The 19,528-nt window shown below is 38.1% G+C and overlaps 1 protein-coding gene and 1 long non-coding RNA gene across 2 annotated transcripts; one reads left to right on the forward strand and one right to left on the reverse strand.

Moving 5' to 3' along the window:
* Positions 1-786: 786 nt before the first annotated feature.
* On the reverse strand, positions 787-19,331 carry glud1b (glutamate dehydrogenase 1b). The gene is made up of 13 exons (XM_028029192.1): positions 18,775-19,331; positions 11,882-11,962; positions 11,661-11,716; positions 11,201-11,264; positions 9,306-9,400; positions 8,375-8,554; positions 6,033-6,170; positions 5,803-5,940; positions 5,646-5,726; positions 4,586-4,709; positions 2,731-2,822; positions 2,446-2,508; positions 787-1,663 (listed from the first exon to the last, which is right to left on the reverse strand). The coding sequence occupies exons 1-13, from the start codon at positions 19,169-19,171 to the stop codon at positions 1,544-1,546; spliced, it is 1,629 nt and encodes a 542-aa protein (XP_027884993.1). The 5' UTR covers positions 19,172-19,331; the 3' UTR covers positions 787-1,543.
* Positions 2,833-4,337, forward strand: LOC114151791 (uncharacterized). Its single transcript, XR_003597009.1, has 3 exons — positions 2,833-3,377; positions 3,779-3,860; positions 4,061-4,337. It is a non-coding gene; the product is annotated as an uncharacterized LOC114151791 (long non-coding RNA).
* Positions 19,332-19,528: the final 197 nt, after the last annotated feature.

Raw genomic sequence — 19,528 nt, forward strand, 5'->3', positions numbered from 1 at the left:
CCCAGTTTCAGGATCAGAAGCCATATTTTAAATTGCTTTATTTCTATCTTTTTCTGTTTTTAACCTCCCGAAGGATCTACTGACGTCTCAAAAGGCATCACATATTTATTTATATTTATTTTACTTTCATATCAAAGCGACATGTCTTAGACACTAAGACATGATGTCTTAGTGTCTAAGACATGGTAACCAATAAAATGGATTCTACGATGAGGGAAACTAATTTCTTACACCATCTTACAATTACAGATTATGCAAAATCTGATTTATATTTGCAATTTACTCAGAAAAATCTAAATCTTGATAACTGGAAAATGAATAAAAGCGTATAAATATAAAATATTTTTTCCAGACTTGGATATTTTCTTTTGGGATTTTCCTACTTTTGTAATAAAACTAGGGATGCGCCGATTACAGATCTTTAAAAAGTCTGACCTTCTGATTCCGATTTTTGCTGATTTGCCTGAAATGTTGCTAAATATAGCAATAAAGTCACTGACTTGGCAACAGAGGGGTTAATAACGGTGAACATGCAGATATAGCCTGGTGCTTTCGTCAGTCAAAATATTTCACAGCAGAACAAAAGCAGACAGCGATCAATAAGATCAACTTCAGATGCAAGTATCGGCTGATCATCAATCTCCCAAAATATAGAAAATCGGGGTTGATTTATCGGTGCACCCCTAGATAAAAATCAGAGTATCAACATGAAAACCTCTGTTTGTACATGTTAAGCCTACATTAGCTGATTCCTGTAAAAGTGTCATAAAGAAGTTTAAAGACTCGCCACTTTAAGAACGTTTTATTTGTCGTTTCAAAAAAAAATTTTTGAATACAATAAAAATAAAAAGCAGTTTCCTCCAAAAAAAAAAACTTGTTTCAATGCAGCAATAGGACGGTTAAACTGATGAGAACTAACATGGTGATCACGATGCGCTCGCCAAACCTCCGCTCCTCTCTAGAGGCCGGCGGCGGCGTCTAGAGAAGCTGCGTTAAGCTAAAGCAACAAGGGAAGCAGAAATATGAAGAGGACAGTTAAAACACTTTTGAAAAAACGAATCCTTAAAATTTAGAATCGCTAATCTTTTCACCAGAAAGATTAAAAACTAATCCAACTAATTCACATGGAGTTAAATCTAAATCCCTTATAATTAACGTTAGACTGAAGAGGTCGGCTCCCTTTGAGGTGCAATCTCTTCCTGAAATAAGGCATCAAAAACGGCTGCAACACCAAGGTTACACATGCATTCAACTACTACGATAGGAGCGCCGTGAACATGGCCGCTACAATACGAACACCTACAGGGCTGCAGAGGGAGGGAAAGAGTCTTCTCTCTCTTTACAAACACTGATGTCTGCTCCAACTCTGAGAACAGGGCGGCGCCTCTGCGGCTGCACAGATATCGCAGTGGAAATGTGAGGTTGTGTCTGTGGGTAGCTGCGGTAAACGGTGATATGTTCAGAAGGCTGTCTGAGGAGGCAGAGGGGAGCTGGAGAGAAGGATGACTAGCAGGGAGAGCGGAGGAACAGTGCAGGTTGGTGCTTATGTGAAGGTCAGCCCAGCTTCGTTGTAGACCTTGAAGACCTTCTCAATGGCGTTGACGTAGGCGGCCGTCCGCAGGTCCAGACCCAGGTTGTACTTGTTTGCTGTGCGCATGATTTGCTGCAAAGTCAGAAGTTAAAGCTTATTTATTTTTAAAATAACAATAGAATTCCCTACAGTATTATAATGTTTCTATTGATTAACTGATGCAAAACCAACTAATAAGCAGCTTTAAAAAAATAAATTATTTGAAAATGTTGCTCTCTTGTACTGGGAAACAGCAGATAGGACTCGCTAGAAAAATGCGTAGATTCCTACACATTTTTACTTCATAAATCAGGGATGTCCAAAGTGAGGCTTGAGGGCCACTTGTGGCCCTCTGAGTGATTTTGTGTGGCCCCCCTCACTGCAATTCATATCAGCTTTTACTAATTTCAAATGTGGCGAAATATAGCAAGCGGTTTGAAAGAAAATGACCCAAATGTTTATTTATAAAACAGAATAAATTTGTTCAATCAAATTTTAATATTGTTGAGGCTATAAAACGTGCAAGCTGGGGAAAACACACACACACACACACACACACACACACACAGACAATGTAAGGAGGCAAGAAAGCACTCTACAAATACAGGAAGAAGGAATCCATCTTTACTCCTTCAACTTTAAGTCACACTGGATTTACTGAACATTGTAAACTGAAACCTGTATGGTCCAATAAACAAATTAATCAGCAATATACTATTCAATGCTGCCTTAAATGATGTTTTTAAAAGTCTTCTTGCAATTCTTTAAGGGTTTATGAAGCTGCAGCAAAGCGTTTCATTTAAAAACGGTTTTGTTTTTTAAATTGAGCTTTTCGTTCATAACTTCAGCCTTTGTAACTGTGGTGCCAAACTCACCCGGGCGGACCGCTCCATGGTGTAGGCCAGACCAGAGTGAACAATGTCCTTCTCTGAGGCGCCCTGCAAATTAAGATTATTAGACACTAAATTATGTAACTTTGGAAACAAAACAAATGCAACAGTTTTTTAAACTTAAAACATCATAATGAATGGTTAACATTAGACTTCGTTAGCTTGTGACAATGTGGCCATTTTCTGGAGACAGTATTTTATGGTACAGATCTTTTAAAATGTCTACGTTGCTTTAGCTTAGGTTAGCTTAGGAGAGCAGACGTTACTCACAGCAATTCTGGCCTGGAAGTCGGCAGTGGGAACGATGGGGATGGGTCCTCCCTGCTTCCCAAACTTCCTCTCCAAGCTCTCCTGCACAGACACTGGAGGGAGGCAACAGGGAAAGAAGAAAGATGTGGATTAGTTTTAGAGCATTTTAAAATGCTTTCATAACAAGGAGACAGTTACAAAGGCTGAAAGGTAGAAATGACCACAGTTGCAGCATTTATCCCTGAAAAAAAACAGAAGAGTTCTTCACATGCTTCACGGTAGAAACATTTGTCCCACATTGCTCACCGTAAAACCAAAAATCAATACAGATGTTGGTAATCTTATCTCTGGGATGACAGGTGTGAATCAAAATGCGGCACCATGACACAAAGTGGAACATCGGGTCACCCAACCCAGGGCTGCATTCTTTATTATAACAAAGTCGTTGTTTTCTGTATGAAAATATACCAGCAATACGTCTGCATTTTATATCTGGAAGTTCAAGACAAACTGGTTCTACAAAGTACATTTTATTCTTCTCTATTATACATAGTGAAACATAACTTAAACCCGATATGATTGGCTGCTATGCAAAACAGAGAAGGTATAAATAAGCAGGAAAAGGCCTGAAAGAAACACCAACACTGTGGAGCTACCTCAAGCACTGGGTAAGAGGATTTCCATTTACTTTTACATCTTTGATTACATTATTATACATGTTCTTGCTGTACAACACAGGTACAGACCAAACCAAGACAATCATAATTTAAAGAAATAAGAACTTTCAGAACATTGAAACATTAAAAAGTAATCATAATACAACTAAACAAAATAAGTAACCAGTTTTGCTTTGAAAAAACCTTAAAATTTAGAAAAAACAAAAATAAGGATATGAAACTTTTTCACCATACCAGGGAAGCAACAGCAAAATATGTAACCACTGTTGTTCTCTTCAGAACACAAACAGTAATCCTTTACCACAACAACAGTAAAGGTTCAAATTTAAATTGCTCATATGCAGTAACTAGCTTTTTGAGTTATATTCTGAAGTTTCTCTCTGTGTTTTCAGGAAACTACTGATACAGCTATTAGTCTGTTTTTCTTCACCACAAATTACTTTGAAACATAAACAGTAAAAGATGGCCGAACAGGTAAGTAAAGCTAACTTTATCTGAAGCCCTGATCAAGTAAAAAAAAAAAAGCAGACGCAGATGCAATCTCTGACAGTTTGAAATGACTTAGTCCAAATGCATCATACACTATGTTACATAGAAAATTAAACTGACTATTTTTAGCATGCCAAAGTACCACTTCACTTATAATACAAGTCTCTTGTCTTTTTTTTATGTAGATGCCTAAAAAATTCAAGGTTTTTGGAAAATCATCATGGTCCAAAAAAAAGGAACGGAAAAACCAAATGAAAAAGGACCCAGAGATGCTGTTTGTCACTCTCAGGAAAGGAGAAGAAGACAAATACATGTTTTACACTGAGTCTGTAGACAAATGGCGCAACACTATACAAGAAGCCTTCTCCGATCCAACTGTTGTTTGCTATACATGGGAAACAGAAGCAGGCACCATTATGTTATGTCCTACAACTGGAGTATGTGTGATTCAAGGCAAAAAAACAAAAAGGGACAAATTTTTGAGCTGGTTTAAAAAAATGGTCGGTCACAATAATGGTGAAACTGACAGACCATGACAACAGCAGTGCTAAGTACCGTATACAGTTTCTAGTCATTCTTCTTCTTCTAATGACTTTTGATGTAATATTCTACTGATAAGTCAACCCTTTAATATTTTTGTCTCAACTTTTCCCTGCCCCCCAACCATATGCTGGAGGTTATGTTAGGATTGCGGAGCGTTTTGTACTCACTGAGAAGGTGGTAGTTTGAGTCTCTCTCGTACTTGAAGGTCAGTCTCCCATAACTGACATGATTGAGATTCTTCAGCCACTCGAAATACGACACAGTCACACCACCAGCATTCAGGTACATGTCCTGCAAGGAAGAACCTCATCATCATGTAGTCCTGATCGTTGTTGTGAACAAGATGTCTTCTGCAACCAAAAATGTGCTTCAAATTTTATTTGATTTCTGTTCAATAAAAAGTTTCCTGTGAAATTATTGTCTGTAAATTATTTAAAACTACAAACAGGAGCTTTAAATAAAAACAGTTTGCATTAAATACTATTGAAAATGAAGTGAAAAAGTCACTTCTTCATGAGTAAGTAACTCCCTCGTGTGTTTGTCTCTGTTTATATGCATATATAAATAAGGTTAGCATTAAAAGTAAAATAAACACTAGAAAAAAGTCATCTGCTGTTATAAAACAAACTAAATGCATTTTAAATAAGTAAAACGTAATGAAAGTGAAAACAAAAACATTTCTTGGGCTCAATATCCTACATATTCTAAGAGAAATAAGAAATAAAAATCCAGAGTACAAAAAAATTGTGTCTAAATAGCTTTGCTTTCACAGCAACTCTCAACATTAACAGGGTTAATATACAACTGAAAATCTGACAGCATATATTTACATATAACAATCCACACAAAGATAGATAATTTTCTGTCTTTCCATCTAAAGAAAACACCTTCTGGGAATTTTTAGTTCAATTAAATCACAATCATTCTGAGTCGAGGTAAATTCATTTCTGATGCAGGCAGCGGTTTGTGATTTGTTTAAATATTTGAACAGGGAAACATGAAACGTGAATTACCTCAGACTAAAAAGGTGCTAGCTGCGCAGAAAGAAAGCCATTCATCTTAACTGAAAAAAACTAAAAATTGTAACCAAAGTCTTTTCTTCAATGAGTGCAGAAAGAGACGATGTGACAGACACTTGTCGATAAAATGTGTACCAATTAAATTATGAAGGCAGATTTAATTTTGTTTAATGCAAGTAAAATATCAGTGGATTCCAAGTCTGCTCACAGGAATAACCATGACGTTGTTCTCCAGGAAGATCTTGTCTGCATCTGGGGTGGTGGGTCCATTGGCTCCCTCAGCAATGATCTGACAGAAACAAAAGTTCATCTTTAATGTAAATTCAAAAGAAAACATCAACTATTAGTGGAAACGAGTGTTTTACCTTCGCCTTGATCCGGCGGGCATTGTTGCGTGTGAGCTGCTTTTCTCCAGCAGCAGGAATCAGGATGTGGCAGTCCGCCTCCAGGATGTTCCCATCGTAGGGCTTGGCTCCAGGGAAGCCCACAATGGTGCCATGTTGCTGCAAAGAGGGGAGAACAGATATATTTTAATGTTTATTCACAATAAAAGGTCAATCTAAAGTAAAGGAAGGTAAGGCGTTGCTGCTGGTACCAGTTTGTAATCCTCCAGCTGCTTTGGGTCGATGCCGTCTGGGTTGTAGATGGATCCATCAATCTCACCAACGCCCACACACTTGGCACCGAACCGGTGCAGGTACCTCATGGAGTGGAGACCCACATTACCAAAACCCTGTAGAGAAAAGTTATTAATAACTGATGGATATAGAATTATGACAAAAAAAAATTCAATTCTCTTCAACAGAAAACAAGTTCACATCATTGAAGCTTGAATCAGCCAAACTAAATTCAGATACTAAATACTTTGGTGCCCTCTTGTGGCCAAAGTTGGTTCCAAATTGTTCTACTGCTTAATACAGTTAATACTCAGTTCTTTATAAGTGCTGAGACTTATAAATGCGTTTTTAAATTTACCTTCCAGCTACAATATAAATCATTTGACAATTCCAGCTTAATAAAAAAAAGTGCATCAGTAAAAAGTTGTTTCTTTTAATAATTTATTTTCAAACGTAGAAATCATCCGGCTCAACTCCATTCAAAGAGCCACAGATAACAGATAATAAATGACTCGTAACGTCCAGAATCTATTTCAGTCATTATGAATTTTCATTATGAGTTTTCAATCAAGTGTTTTCATAAAATTAAATCTTTTGTGTTCTTTTCTTTTGTTAGGAACAGAATGAGGCATTTGTTGTCCATCCAGCCTCTCTGCTGTACAGCCAGATGTTACGTTTTCTCAGCTTTGGATCAGTTATGTAACCACTGAGGAAGGTTTAGAGGACTTCATGCTTCCTTTACAGAAATGCTGATCTCATTTTCCTGCAGCACTTGGCACATTCCCACACTGCCAAAGGTACCAATATGGCGAATCGTCAAGAGGAAGAGGAGAGACGCCACACCCAGTAACGCCGATGAATGCCCTAGCAAAGCAACCTGCGCCTCCGTAAAGCCTCAGTGATGCCAGAATGCACCGACTCACAGCAACGCTGCAATAACACTAAGGCTGCAACCAACAATTATTTTAGCAATCAATTATTCTGACCATTAATTGATTAATCGAATAAAGAAATTAGCACATTCTGCAGATTTTTTCATTTAACCAACTAAATCTTTTCATGCTATATTGGAAATATATTGAAAGAAGCAAATAAACAGTTCAATTCCTTTTTTAAATAAGAAAATAAATGTTTTATTTGCTAAAATTCAAAACACAGTACAAGAGATCTGCTCGATTAATTCTCATGTTAAATCTCTAGGAAAACTAATCTAAGAGTGAAGTAATCCTCAGACACAAACAAGAGGATTAGGTTTAAAAAAAATCCACATCAGGATTCAGCTGTTGTCTCCACGACTTCACTCTCAGGAGCCTCCTCTCCGTTATTCGTCACTGAAACAGCCTCTCTGCAAACGTCATCCTTTTTCACTGATGTAAAAATAAAAGTGTAAAAACTGTAGAATCTATCAACCAGATAACTGATATTTGAGTGAACCCAGAAGTCTATGTGGATAAAGTAAAGCTGCAGCCACCCAGCGGACATTTTACTGAGTGAAATGCATCAGGGCGGCGTATCGTGTTGCATTGTTGTCTAGAGAGCCGATAATTATAGAAGGCATTCTGGGAAAACAGCAGAGGCCACTGCTGAGGGGTTTTCTACCCATGTGTTGATGTTTAGCGGGTCTGTGTGCCAGAAACCCTCATTAGACGAATAAAAGTGAGATTCACGGAGAAAGCTTTCACTGTTTGCATCTGCAGAAACTTCTCCTTACACATTCGATACAACGGCGTGTGTTTCAGACAGAGGGATGAGTTTACTGAACACACTTGAAACTTGATGACTTTTCAACTAAAGAACAGATTTCTAACTCAAATTGAGCTGCAGAAAGCTGTAGAGGGAGGCTCTTCCTTCTGTTTACTCATTCCTCTCTTACTGAGTCATCGTTTTCCATGAACAGAGAAAGGAAACTTCTGACTGTGGTTTTCAGCGATCCACTGTCCTGCCGAGGCATTCGTTTAACCAGAAAGTTCAATGTGCTTTAGGGAAATTTTAAATATCATTACATTTCATGTTATTACAAAACTGTGCAGTTTGAATATCAAGCCCTTTCAAAACCTTGAAAACACCAAATTGAAATTCAAGCATGTTCATAGATTTCAACGAACCCTGTGGCAGGCCTATGAATTTTATTTCAACTTCCTATATGACAAAAGTTTATTCCTTCATTCTGTACAGTTACCTACAAATATGCTTTTGTGTTAGATTATAATGTTTATAGTTATCTCACCAGTACCACAAAACATCAGAATAAAACTATAAATCCATGTCGCCCACACTAACTTACAAAAATAAAAACCCTAAACGGTGAGCCTCAGCGTACCTGGATGACGAAGGTTTTGTCCTGGAAGCCCGGCGTGAGGCCCACCATGCTCATGTAGGACGCCTCATTGATGAAGTTTTCGATCCCGTGGAAAACTCCACGGCCGGTGGCAGAGATGCGACCGTGGATTCCTCCCTGACTGATGGGTTTTCCTGTCACACACGCATGAGCGTTGATGTCCTAAGAACACATGCAAGGAGGATCCGATTACATTTCCTTTTTATGTACAAACACAGCACAGATATGGACCAAATGTTACAGAAGTTGGAATGAATGGTGGAAACTGTGCAGTTTTTAGGATTTTTTCTGCTGTTTGGGGGTCGGCTCTGACTTGGGTGCCGCATGCTTTGCATACTGAGACTGCTGTTCAATTTAATGCACTGCCATCTGTGCAGAAAGCATAAAGCTCAACAAACGTCAGTACAAGCTACCCACAATCCTCTGCTCTCAGCTACCCTGCCCAGGAATCTGTCACCTTTACAAACTCAGTCAGGGGAAACTGGACCAAAGGGGACAGGAGTGCATTGGCTTAAAGGAGAGGAAAGTCAAACAGTTTGTCATAATTCAAAGTTTAAAATATTTTGCTTGCTTATTACTATTTACAATTATTTTTGACATATTAATAAAAAGAGTGAGTGATTTCTATAAACTCTCCATGCTATAAAAGGTGTAAGTTTTGCAAATTGAAATGTTAGAGAGGGAAAAGTGTAGTAACCTCCTTTCAGCCAGCTCTGGATTCGGTTTCAGAAGCTGCTATAAGGAGCAAATAAAAAGAGGAGGAATGTGTCTTTGGTGAGCTGGGAAGGGAGGGGCAGGAAATTAGCCCTCGTGGTTTACATGTGACTCATTTCTTGTTTTTAATTTAGCCTATTTTTAAAAGGTTTCCACCACACTCGCCATCCAAATCGGTTATGCATGTTTGAGAACTCACGGTGTGTGCGATGGTGTTGGCGTAAGTGTCGGCGATCCAGGACATTTCCCTCTCTCCGGTGCTCATGTCTGGCGCTGGGACATCGATGCCAGGTCCTGGCGAACGGAGAGGAAGGAAGGAAAGGAGGGAGGGAGAAGTGGAGTTTCAGTAAGTGATGCGTGTGTGGAAGACTCCGACTCACAGAGTGACGGCGGAGTGGAGAAAAGACGGCCTGTATGCTTTAAACTGCACAGTGAAAATGATCACATTTCAAACTGGATGCAAATAACCAAGAACAAAATGCTCTAATGTGTTTGAACTGAACACTGCAAATATTTGCCTGTATTCAGTGAAGCTGCGTAGAAGCAATCACCAGAGTGAACCGGCGCACTGGATTTGTTTGTATACGTTGAAGCTAAGGACAATTAAGAAGAAGAAGAAAAACGTATGCATGTTTTTCTTCTTACCAATTCTTCCCTTTTGATTTGTTTTTGTTTGTTTGAATCTCCGTCTCAGAGGTTTGTGATTTTCTCCACTTTGATCAAGTAAATTTATTTACTTGGTCCACCTCATTAAATGTGATCATCAATGAAAACTCAATTCATTTTAGTAATTTTATTTAAAAAGTTAAATATTATTCAGTCTCTCCAGGGTGTTGCAATGTCTTTTTATGATTGTTGTGGCCTAAAATTACTGATTTTAAGCACCTTTTTCAAAAAGTTGCAGTCCAAGTTGTGACTTTTTTTAGCTTTATTTTTGGTCATACGGAAAAGTTAAAATTGCTCCACATAACTTTTCCTTTCCTTCTCTTTTTCTCAGCAAGTTATTATCCCTCTTTACCTGAAAAGCCCCTGCATCATCCTCCTGCTGCTGACCTCTGGCCTAATGTCTCTTCCCTGACTCTTTGCTCTTTCTATCGTGACAAAGATTTACTTTAAATATGTAAAAAGCAACAATGAGCACAATGTCTGCACTGAAATGAATGAGGATTGGGTTTATTTCTGCAATTAATTAACTACCAAGGAATGTAAAATAGGTAATGATCTTGTTAAGTAGCTTAATATGATACACTTGATTGGTTAACTGTGCAGCATGTAACCAGGCAAATGTTACCGTTGAGCAACACATGCTTTCATCTTACAGGTTCGGCTTTCAAGAAACGTAGGAAGTTAAATCAGAAGTGGATTGGTCAAAATTCGGTGATTGGTCAGAGGGGAAGGAAACATTGCGGTGAATAGTCAGATTTGCTGTAGAGCTGCGATGACTGGTGAAAATTGCAAATCCACGTAAGCCTGTTGCAATAAGAAATTAATAAATGAATCATGAATGAATCACAACTTCCTGGAGGGACTGATTATTGGAAAGTTAAATGGATGAAAGAAGATACAAAACATCTGAACTGAACTGCAGCTCAGAGCACAAAGATCCTCCTTTCAGGTGGAGATGATGGTTTTATTTCTCAGCAGGATTTAACATCCTTTTGACAGCACACTTTTATGACTGGGTTAATGTGCTTGATGGACCAGCAAATGGACCTGATATAAATCCCAACAGAGAATCTATGGAGTCAAAAGAAAGACGAAACACCAGACTCAATGACGCAGCACAGACAGAGACGCGTCTCCTCAAAGCCACGACACACTGATTCAGTAACTCATGCAAAAAGAGGTGCATTTACTAGGCAGCCTTTTCAGCAGGCTCACGCTTCTTTACCCAAAATCTGTAAGAATGAGCTTCTGTAAATATTCTGAAAATCTAATTGAGGTTTTCATTAAATTAAACAAAAATTTAGAAACGTAGACTTTATCCTGAATAAGTAGAGAGAGAGAAGAAAATGGAAATATCATTCATATCCTTCACACTAAGATTTGAACCCAGTAAGCCTTATCCCAAAGCAAAAGATTTCAGAAACTTACCAATAAAACCCTTTTTGGCCAGTTCAATGGTGAACCTCCTGGTTATCTTCTCCAGCTCATTATCCTGCACAAAATGTTGCATTTACATCGTTTCAAGCAAACAAACTGCAGTACTATCAGTGCTTTAGGTCACCAAGACACTGCTTTAAGACAAATATTTGAGTCTTCACCTGATGAAGATTTTCACTTTTGTCTTGGATAGACATTGTGTTACACTTTGAATTTCATGTTTGTAATGTAACATCATAACTCTTTGGCAAGTTTGCACCACATATTTGAACATTTTATGCCCTTCACTCCTTTTTCCATTTTTTCTTTGACAAATTTCTCAACTACATTGAAATTACTTCATCCTTTATGAGTCACAACCTTAACAGAGTTGCATACAAAAAGTTGTAAAACTTGCCTTTTAAACACTTATTTCTCTACACATAAGAAAATGAAGTCTTAGCTGCCTTACAGAATAGTTCCTGGTGTTGATCTTTACTCCAGCTTTGGCACCTCCAAATGGCACATCTGGAAAACCAAAGAAAGTGTGTAAAGAGCAAGAAATAGAGCAGAGCAACTATGTACAGAGCAGCATAATTAATACAACCAATGATATAAAAATGCAGTGATGAAACATATGCAATGTATGGAGCTTTAGGTGATGGTCGGCAGAGGTTAAACTTGAATTCTTACCAACGACAGCGCACTTGTAGGTCATCAGAGAGGCCAAGGCTTTCACCTCGTCCACAGACACGTCGGTGCTGTAACGGATACCTGGAGGAAACACAGTAACAAGGAGAAAGTTACAGAAAGAGCCACCATAAAAAGAAAACCTGATAACACAAACCACCGGTAGAAAAGACCAATATCAGTTCTTGTGCTTAATGAGAAGAAACTGTTTCAAAGCTCTAAAACAAGAAAATGTTTGTTTTTTTTCTGAAACTTTCATTAAAAAAGGGGTCAAACAGATTTGATAGGAAGCTATGAAGGCAGAATATAGGACCCTATGTTGCTAATGATTACACAACACCAGATAGGGGTCAGAAATCAGTCGGCACTTGGGTGTACTTTGCTGCACGGGTGGAGATTGAGGGAACCAATCACTGCCCTCCTATCCGAGCCCATCCCTCAAGCTACAGTCGTCGCTTCCTGTTGTCTGGCGTTTACTACTGTTACTATGGCAACAAGTGCCCTGTAATGAGATCATAAGAACCAGGGTGGATGTTTCGAACTACTCCATCTTAATGGCACATTGCCTGTGTGAGTGTAATTTAACAGCAGCTACAGAAATAGCACAACCAGAGCGAAATCCAAGGATGTCCTGCATGAACATGAGACAGCGCGTCGTTTTGTCAAGCTTAAAAGAGTTGATTATGTGTGGTCAGAACCAGAAAAGGCTTCAAGTAATTACATATTTATGTGTTGCTTCTGTAGGAGCCTCTCTTTCCTTGTGTGTCATTACTGGAAAACAGTTTAAAATCATAAGCATAAGAATGAATAGGATCAAAAACAAAGCGCCATCTCTCAAAGCGCAGCAGCTGCAGCTCTCCTTTCTTCTTTTCCATTCATCCAAAGATCAGCAGATCAGACTCAAGCCAGAGGACAATTTAGAGCTTGCTGATCAAATTAAATAGTAGAAGAAGAAGAAAAACAAAAAACATGGCTCCCACACATCCAACCATCCGTTTATCCACCCAACATGCAGCCCACCATAGCAACAGAAAATAAAACAGATCGGAAAACACATTTTTCTAAAATAAAGAACAGAATCTGGCTGTTAAAATATCTCGTATCATAATTTAATGCTTCAGTACTTTCATTAAATTAATTTTTATAGTTAAGACTCTCACAGCTCAGCATATTTATGTGTTGACTCCAACATTTTATCTACAGATTATTGTGCAAAGAAGGATTCTTCATAAAAAATTTTAAAAAAAAGAAAACTATAGACAAGCATGACACTCTTCATGAGTGTCATACAACAACAGACTGTCTTCAGTCAGAGGCTTCTTCAGGTATGATGCAACACAGATTGCAACAGGAGATCCTTCATAAATGAAAGCAATTGAAATATTGCAACCTCATCAAAGAGGTCAAAATCTAACCAAGTGAGATTATCTTCCAGTATTTGGTTCTCCAGTCGGAGATTCGATACAGAAACCAAAACTCACAAACAGAGAGCAAGAAGAGAAAATAAGAACTTCAAACACACATAAAACAAATTCGCTTCTCTATGAGTTACAACATTTAGTTTTCCTCTGGGATTAATGCAGTACTTTTAATTAAACAATTTCTGTATGTAGTGTTACTTCATGTGTTTGTTTTTTTATCACTACTGCTTCACTTTCATCATATTCTTGCAGCATCACTTTTACCAAATGTAGTTATTAAATTATTATTACATTATTATTATATCTTAATTTTATATTTCTCCCACCAATGATTATGAAAAAATAATCTAATCTTGGATACATTAAAGTTTAGGTTTCAGATGATTTTTTTTTTTTTTTTGCATTTGTGGTGTCATTTCCCATTGATTCTGTTCTTTGGGTTGTTTTTTTATTAAATCCTTGTTGAAAGGTTGAAGGTCTTTCTTTTTGTATTGTCTATAACTTTCGGTGTTCCTCATAGTTGTGGCACAATAAGCATGAAAGGATATTTTATTTATCAAGGTATAATGTACCCAGATAAAGCTAAAACGCTGATACAATAACTTATTTTAAAAGGGCAACACTTCTTCAAAACCAACTTTGATTAAATTGGAAGTCGAGAGGAACTTATCAGGATTTTCTGGCTTTTTTTGAATTAGTCTTCTTCTAAATAGTGAAGAAAACAGGAGAAAAAATATTTTCCAAGAACATATATCCCCAAGTTTTTTGGAATAAACTAGCTTTGTAGCATTTATTGGTCAGAAATCTAATTCAGCTTTTGCAGGACCGACCTGCTGATCCAATCCTGATCTTTGATGCACATCTAGACTTACTTTCTATGTTTTTTTTCAGCAAACTAGAATAAACCCACTCCTCATGAGCAAACAATATAAAACATCACACAGACTTATTGACTGATGATTATTTTCCAGCCCATGTAAAACTAAACATGCACCACCCATATCCCTACAGGTCTGGTAAAAAGCAGCTTTGTCCAGTTTGACATCCGTCAGTCACCTTGGATCTTAAAGGGGCAGCTGACTGCATGCATACACCTGCACTGAAGTGCAAAAACAACCTCTGCACTTTGTAGTTTGCTCTGAACGTAGCCAAGGGTCTGCACAATGCATCAATCATTAAACCATATGAAAGATAACAACTGCTGCTTATGTTCTTATTATCAACAGATCTGGCCTGAAAGTCATGCTATTGCATCCCAATTTGATAGTTGAGCAAACCAGAAACAATAACCTGTCGGCTACTTCAGCGGAGTAAAGAAAAATTATTTGTTTAGACCAGGGGTGTCAAACTCCAGTCCTCAAGGGCTGGTGTCCTGCAACTTTTAGATTTGCCTCTGCTGCACCACACCTGAATAGAATAATTAGGTCATTAGCAAGGCTCTGGAGAACTTATCTACACAAGGAGGAGGTAATTAAGCCATTTCATTCCAGTGTTTTGTACCTGTGGCATATCTAAAAACTGCAGGACACTGGCCCTTGAGGACTGGAGTTTGACACCTGTGGTTTAGACCATGCAGTCCTACATAAAGTACAGGATTTATTTCCAGTAGTAGTGGTTTAGTGATGGCAGGAACCAATGTTCTTTAAAAAGAAAAAAAGTAATTATCTGACACCAAACTTCTCAAGTTTTAGGTCATTTTGTAAATCTTAGAGATTTAAAACAAATACTAATTTACTACAAAGCTAGCTTTAGCGTTTTGTATTAGCAATTAAGTATTACTACAGAAAGTAGGCTTTGATGGTTCAAAAGAAATACAAAGGAAATTTTCTACACTGTCCAGATTTTCTGTTGTTCACTAAGCCTGAATGAACCCCAGAAATGTCAACTTGTAGAAAAAACAGTTTAGGATTTATTCTTACAGCTCCATAGTTCCTTCAACTTTATTTTTGAACACTTTTTGGTTATCAAAAATGGTAAACCAAGTTTTTAAATCAAACTTCCTCAATAAATATAGTTATTATCTTTCCTGTAAATACTCATTCTATGAGAAACAGCCTGAATAAATCACAGAAATGTGTCAACATGAGATCATCACATTTTTATATTTTCTCAAGCTTCATTTTTATACATCTCACTGATGCTGAACATGTCTAGCTTCGGGTCCCCCAATGCTAAATAGTGTCAGTGTGGCCAGTTGACACTCAGCATGGTATTTCCACTGATCAAGATTACACATTTGAGTTCCTGGCCAATCAGTCGGTAGCCAAATTCTCTACATATCTCTAACAAATCGGAGAGAAAGGAAAGTTAAAACTTCTGGGGATTGGTCCAACCTGCCTCTGCAACCATTAACTGTTAACTTACTGGCACATGGGATACAGAAAACCACATATTTTGCTTTAAAACTGGGGTCTTTTAATGTAAACCAGGATCACGACCAGCTCACTGTAGGTTTTCAAGATACAGACAGATTTATTCTAACACCACTGATTTTTATAGACTACTGTACTTTGTGACACAGACAGACAATCAAAGTGGTAGCTATTCAAAAGGATCGCCCATTACTACTCAGTCATTTAGTAGAGAAAAACAATAGATTTCTGCCTTGTGGCATTAAGGGTTAAATGGCAATTTAAAACAGTTTTGATACTAATGCTTTTTAGAGTAAATCTAGAAAATTACAACGCTCTAGGTTCTCTCCCCAGCAATGAAACTTCTACTCTGAAAGGCCGACAAACACAAAGGTGTGTCTCTTTTCCCTGCCTCCCCTCCAGCAACTCTGCTGACAAATAGGAGCGCCTATATAAACACCAACCCTCCTCCCCATACGTCACGTCTTTTTTTTCAATTAGCCCAGCTCAAATTACTGCTGCTTTGAAACTCAAAATTCAAACCACGAAGCATCCATGAGGCAAAACATACACAAACAGAGCCACTTTGATCACTAGCAGTACTTCACAGTGAGTCATGTGTTAACATGTTAAGTCATGTGTTAACACATGACTCATCAGTCACAATGATGTGCCTGATGAGTGAAACCATGGGCCAGCATAAAATATGCAACACTGTAAACTGGTGTTAGCAACAAAACATACTGGTACAATAATCCAGGATACTTGAAGCAAGAATATAGAAACACCTACATTTAGTTTACACAGCTTTCCAGTGCTTTCAGTGTATTATTTTAAAGCATAGTGATACAACAAGTTGATATCAGGCTATCTGTTCCTGCTTCAAGCCTGCAGCTAAACACAAGGGCTGCTTGCACTTTGCCAACTGTATTTTCAAACAGCGTTAGCTTTAAAAGGGTGGTGCTTTAGTTTCTACAGCATTACTCACTGTGTTTTTGCAACTGGAACATTTTCCAGAAAGCCAATTTTGTCTTTCTTGTCAGAAATGCAAATATGTGAGCTCTCTTTAAGCCGGCAGAGCAGCATTACTTTGTGCTCCATGCAGCAGGACACAACTCCAGAGACGCTGGCATTTTGTTAAAAGGATTTGAAGCCATTATGATGGAAAATATTTTAGCAATTTTGAAAGCAAGTTTTTAAAATCTCATTATACTTTGATACATGTAACTCATAACTGCTCACAACCTTAACATGTATCTGACTGAAAGGATTCAGGAGGAGATTTTGTCCCCTTAATGTGCTTACTTAAAATCAGCTTCAAATAAAGTTGCAATGTAAAAGAGGGCTTTGGTAGTGCAATTCTGCTGCATGGTGAAGTTAGTATTTGGAAGACATTTTACCAGGAGGACAGCCTATTTGCATTCATGAAAAAAAGAGGCTTAATATGTGTTATTTGGAAGACATTATGAATAAATATGTTACCACCTGTGTTTCTGCAGCTCACGTTTTTGTTCCAGTTGCTGGATTTATGACAACAATTCATTCACGACCAGCTTCTTATTTGCTGAAGTGGGTGGAAGTTTTAAAAATCCCCATTGTTTGAATTACAACATGCCCAGATTTCACTGTGTCATTTGTTTTATTTACTTTGTGTTGCAGACATAGCCTAAAAGTCAAATTTTGATCTGAGGAACGTCATTAATTGACATTAGGAATGTCTGATTTATCCCGGGGTAGAAATTAATGTATGACCTGATCTGACATGAGAGCAAATGCTTTTTCAACCTGAAAAACTGGAATCTGACATGCTAAAAATGTAGTAAAAGTCTAAATGAAAGCAACAATTAATCCCCCCCCAAAATATATAATTTTCTTATGTATTGACGCCAACGGTTGAGATTCTCACTGTTCAATTCCAGCAAAGTCAACTTTTTGGCTCAAAAAAGGTAATTATTAACATTATTAATATTTATTCCACCAACTGTACATAAGTAGTTTTACAGCAACATACCTTTTTTTTTTTAACTCCAAGTAATATTATTTCAAAGCTAGACTTTAATTGAGTGCACTTCCTGGATGCTCTACCCACATAAAGTTCCTTAATTTAGTCAAATATCCACCAGATACACATCTTACAGTGAGATTTCTTATACATGTTTATAAACATGGTTGTTCTAATGTCATTATCGTTCTGTTCACCCTGTTGCGCCATTTGAAGGTCAAGTGAATATACAGTAAATGGTAGATTGTCACTGGAAATACTTTGCACTGTTCCTCCAAGATATATTTTATCTATTGTAAGTCATGACTTCTGAACTGACTGTATGAAATCTCCTCTAAAAATAAAGTTTGAATCGTCATGTAGCAAAAAAATTTTCTATTTGAATTTCTTACTTTGTAATGATCTAATTTCTTTTTCCTTTTTTTATTTTAATCTAAAAAATTATAGAAGTTGCACATTATGTTATATTTTTGTTTGTCTGATGACAATTTTCACAAATTAAATAAGATGTTCAGATAAAATAGTTACTGTTGAAGTACTGCTACTCTTACTTCAATATAATTTTTGGCTAGTCTACCTACCTCTGGCTACAATTGTCATGGTAACATGTAAATGTAGACAACATTATGCTAGTTTTTAAGGTTTCTGTTGTGGGACACAGCTTTTAATTTTAATATTAAGCTAAGAGTATAAATTACCCAAGAATGTCAAATTTATAAATGTGGCAACAATGTTTAATCTACTCAGATGATCTTGGTATCACCTGAAATGTGTTTAATGCTCTTTCAAACAGATCCTACAACTTTTTATATACATGTTCAAACATGTTTATAATAAAAGTTAAAGTACAAACTCATTCACAGCTTGTTGCAGCTACATACAAACAGAGAGGTCACTGTAAACTATGTCACTAGAGAGAAAACACTGCTAATTCTTCTAAAAGCTACTGTTGTGTTCACTTAAAATAAATTAAATATGTGAATTTGTGAAGCACTATAAACACCTGCTGGATTGTGATGAAGTTTGTTGAAAAAGCTAACGTCACTGCTAACTAATGCTACATAGCCTGCTAAAGCTAGCCGTCAACAGCGCCAGAAGAGCGGGTTCTGACTCGGTTCTTACCTCCTTTGCATGGTGTCCTGTGCTGGCTGTGCTGGGCGCGGTACCCCTCCACCACCTCCCACTCTCCGTTATCCCTCTTGATCGGAAACGACACGCTCAGGACGTGATTGCACGGCTTGATGATGCGCAGAATGCCGCGAACACGGTGTCTTTTCTGCTCGGAGCTCTCCCTGGTCTTCAGGTCCTCCACCAACTTGTCCTCAACGATAGTGGCACCGCGGTCAAAGAACCCTTCGACCATCTTGAAGAAGTTCGGGTCGTCTGGCTGCTCCGCCGCGTCGGCATAACGGCGGACCAGCATCAGCGAGGACGACACCGGGAGAGCGGAGTCAACGCATCCCGAGGCCAGGGCACTTCCCGCAGAGCGGCTCAACAGCTCTCCGAAAAAGCGATACATGACTGAAACAAGCTAACTGTGTAAACAAACTGCTAAATACTTAAACTAAACGAGGACGATGGGGGTGACGGCAGGAAGAGGAGGGGTTGGATGAAAGACACAGCAGCTCCGCACCGCGTCCCTTCGTCTGGCCGAGTGGGAAGTAGCATACTGTGAGAGTTTGCTTTAAAAGGCAGCGCGAGAGCCAGAGGAGAGCTGGCACCGCGAGACAGACGCACGCGGAGCGCGCGCATGCGTCCACTGACAGCGCGCGCTCCCGATTTAAAAGACTAATTTATAAATGCCCCAATCACCTACACCAAATTTACCAGGGGGGGAAACTCTTTTTTTAATGAGTGAACAAAACAAAAAAACCCG

Source organism: Xiphophorus couchianus, chromosome 10, assembly GCF_001444195.1.
Source record: "Xiphophorus couchianus chromosome 10, X_couchianus-1.0, whole genome shotgun sequence".
Lineage (NCBI taxonomy): Eukaryota > Metazoa > Chordata > Actinopteri > Cyprinodontiformes > Poeciliidae > Xiphophorus > Xiphophorus couchianus.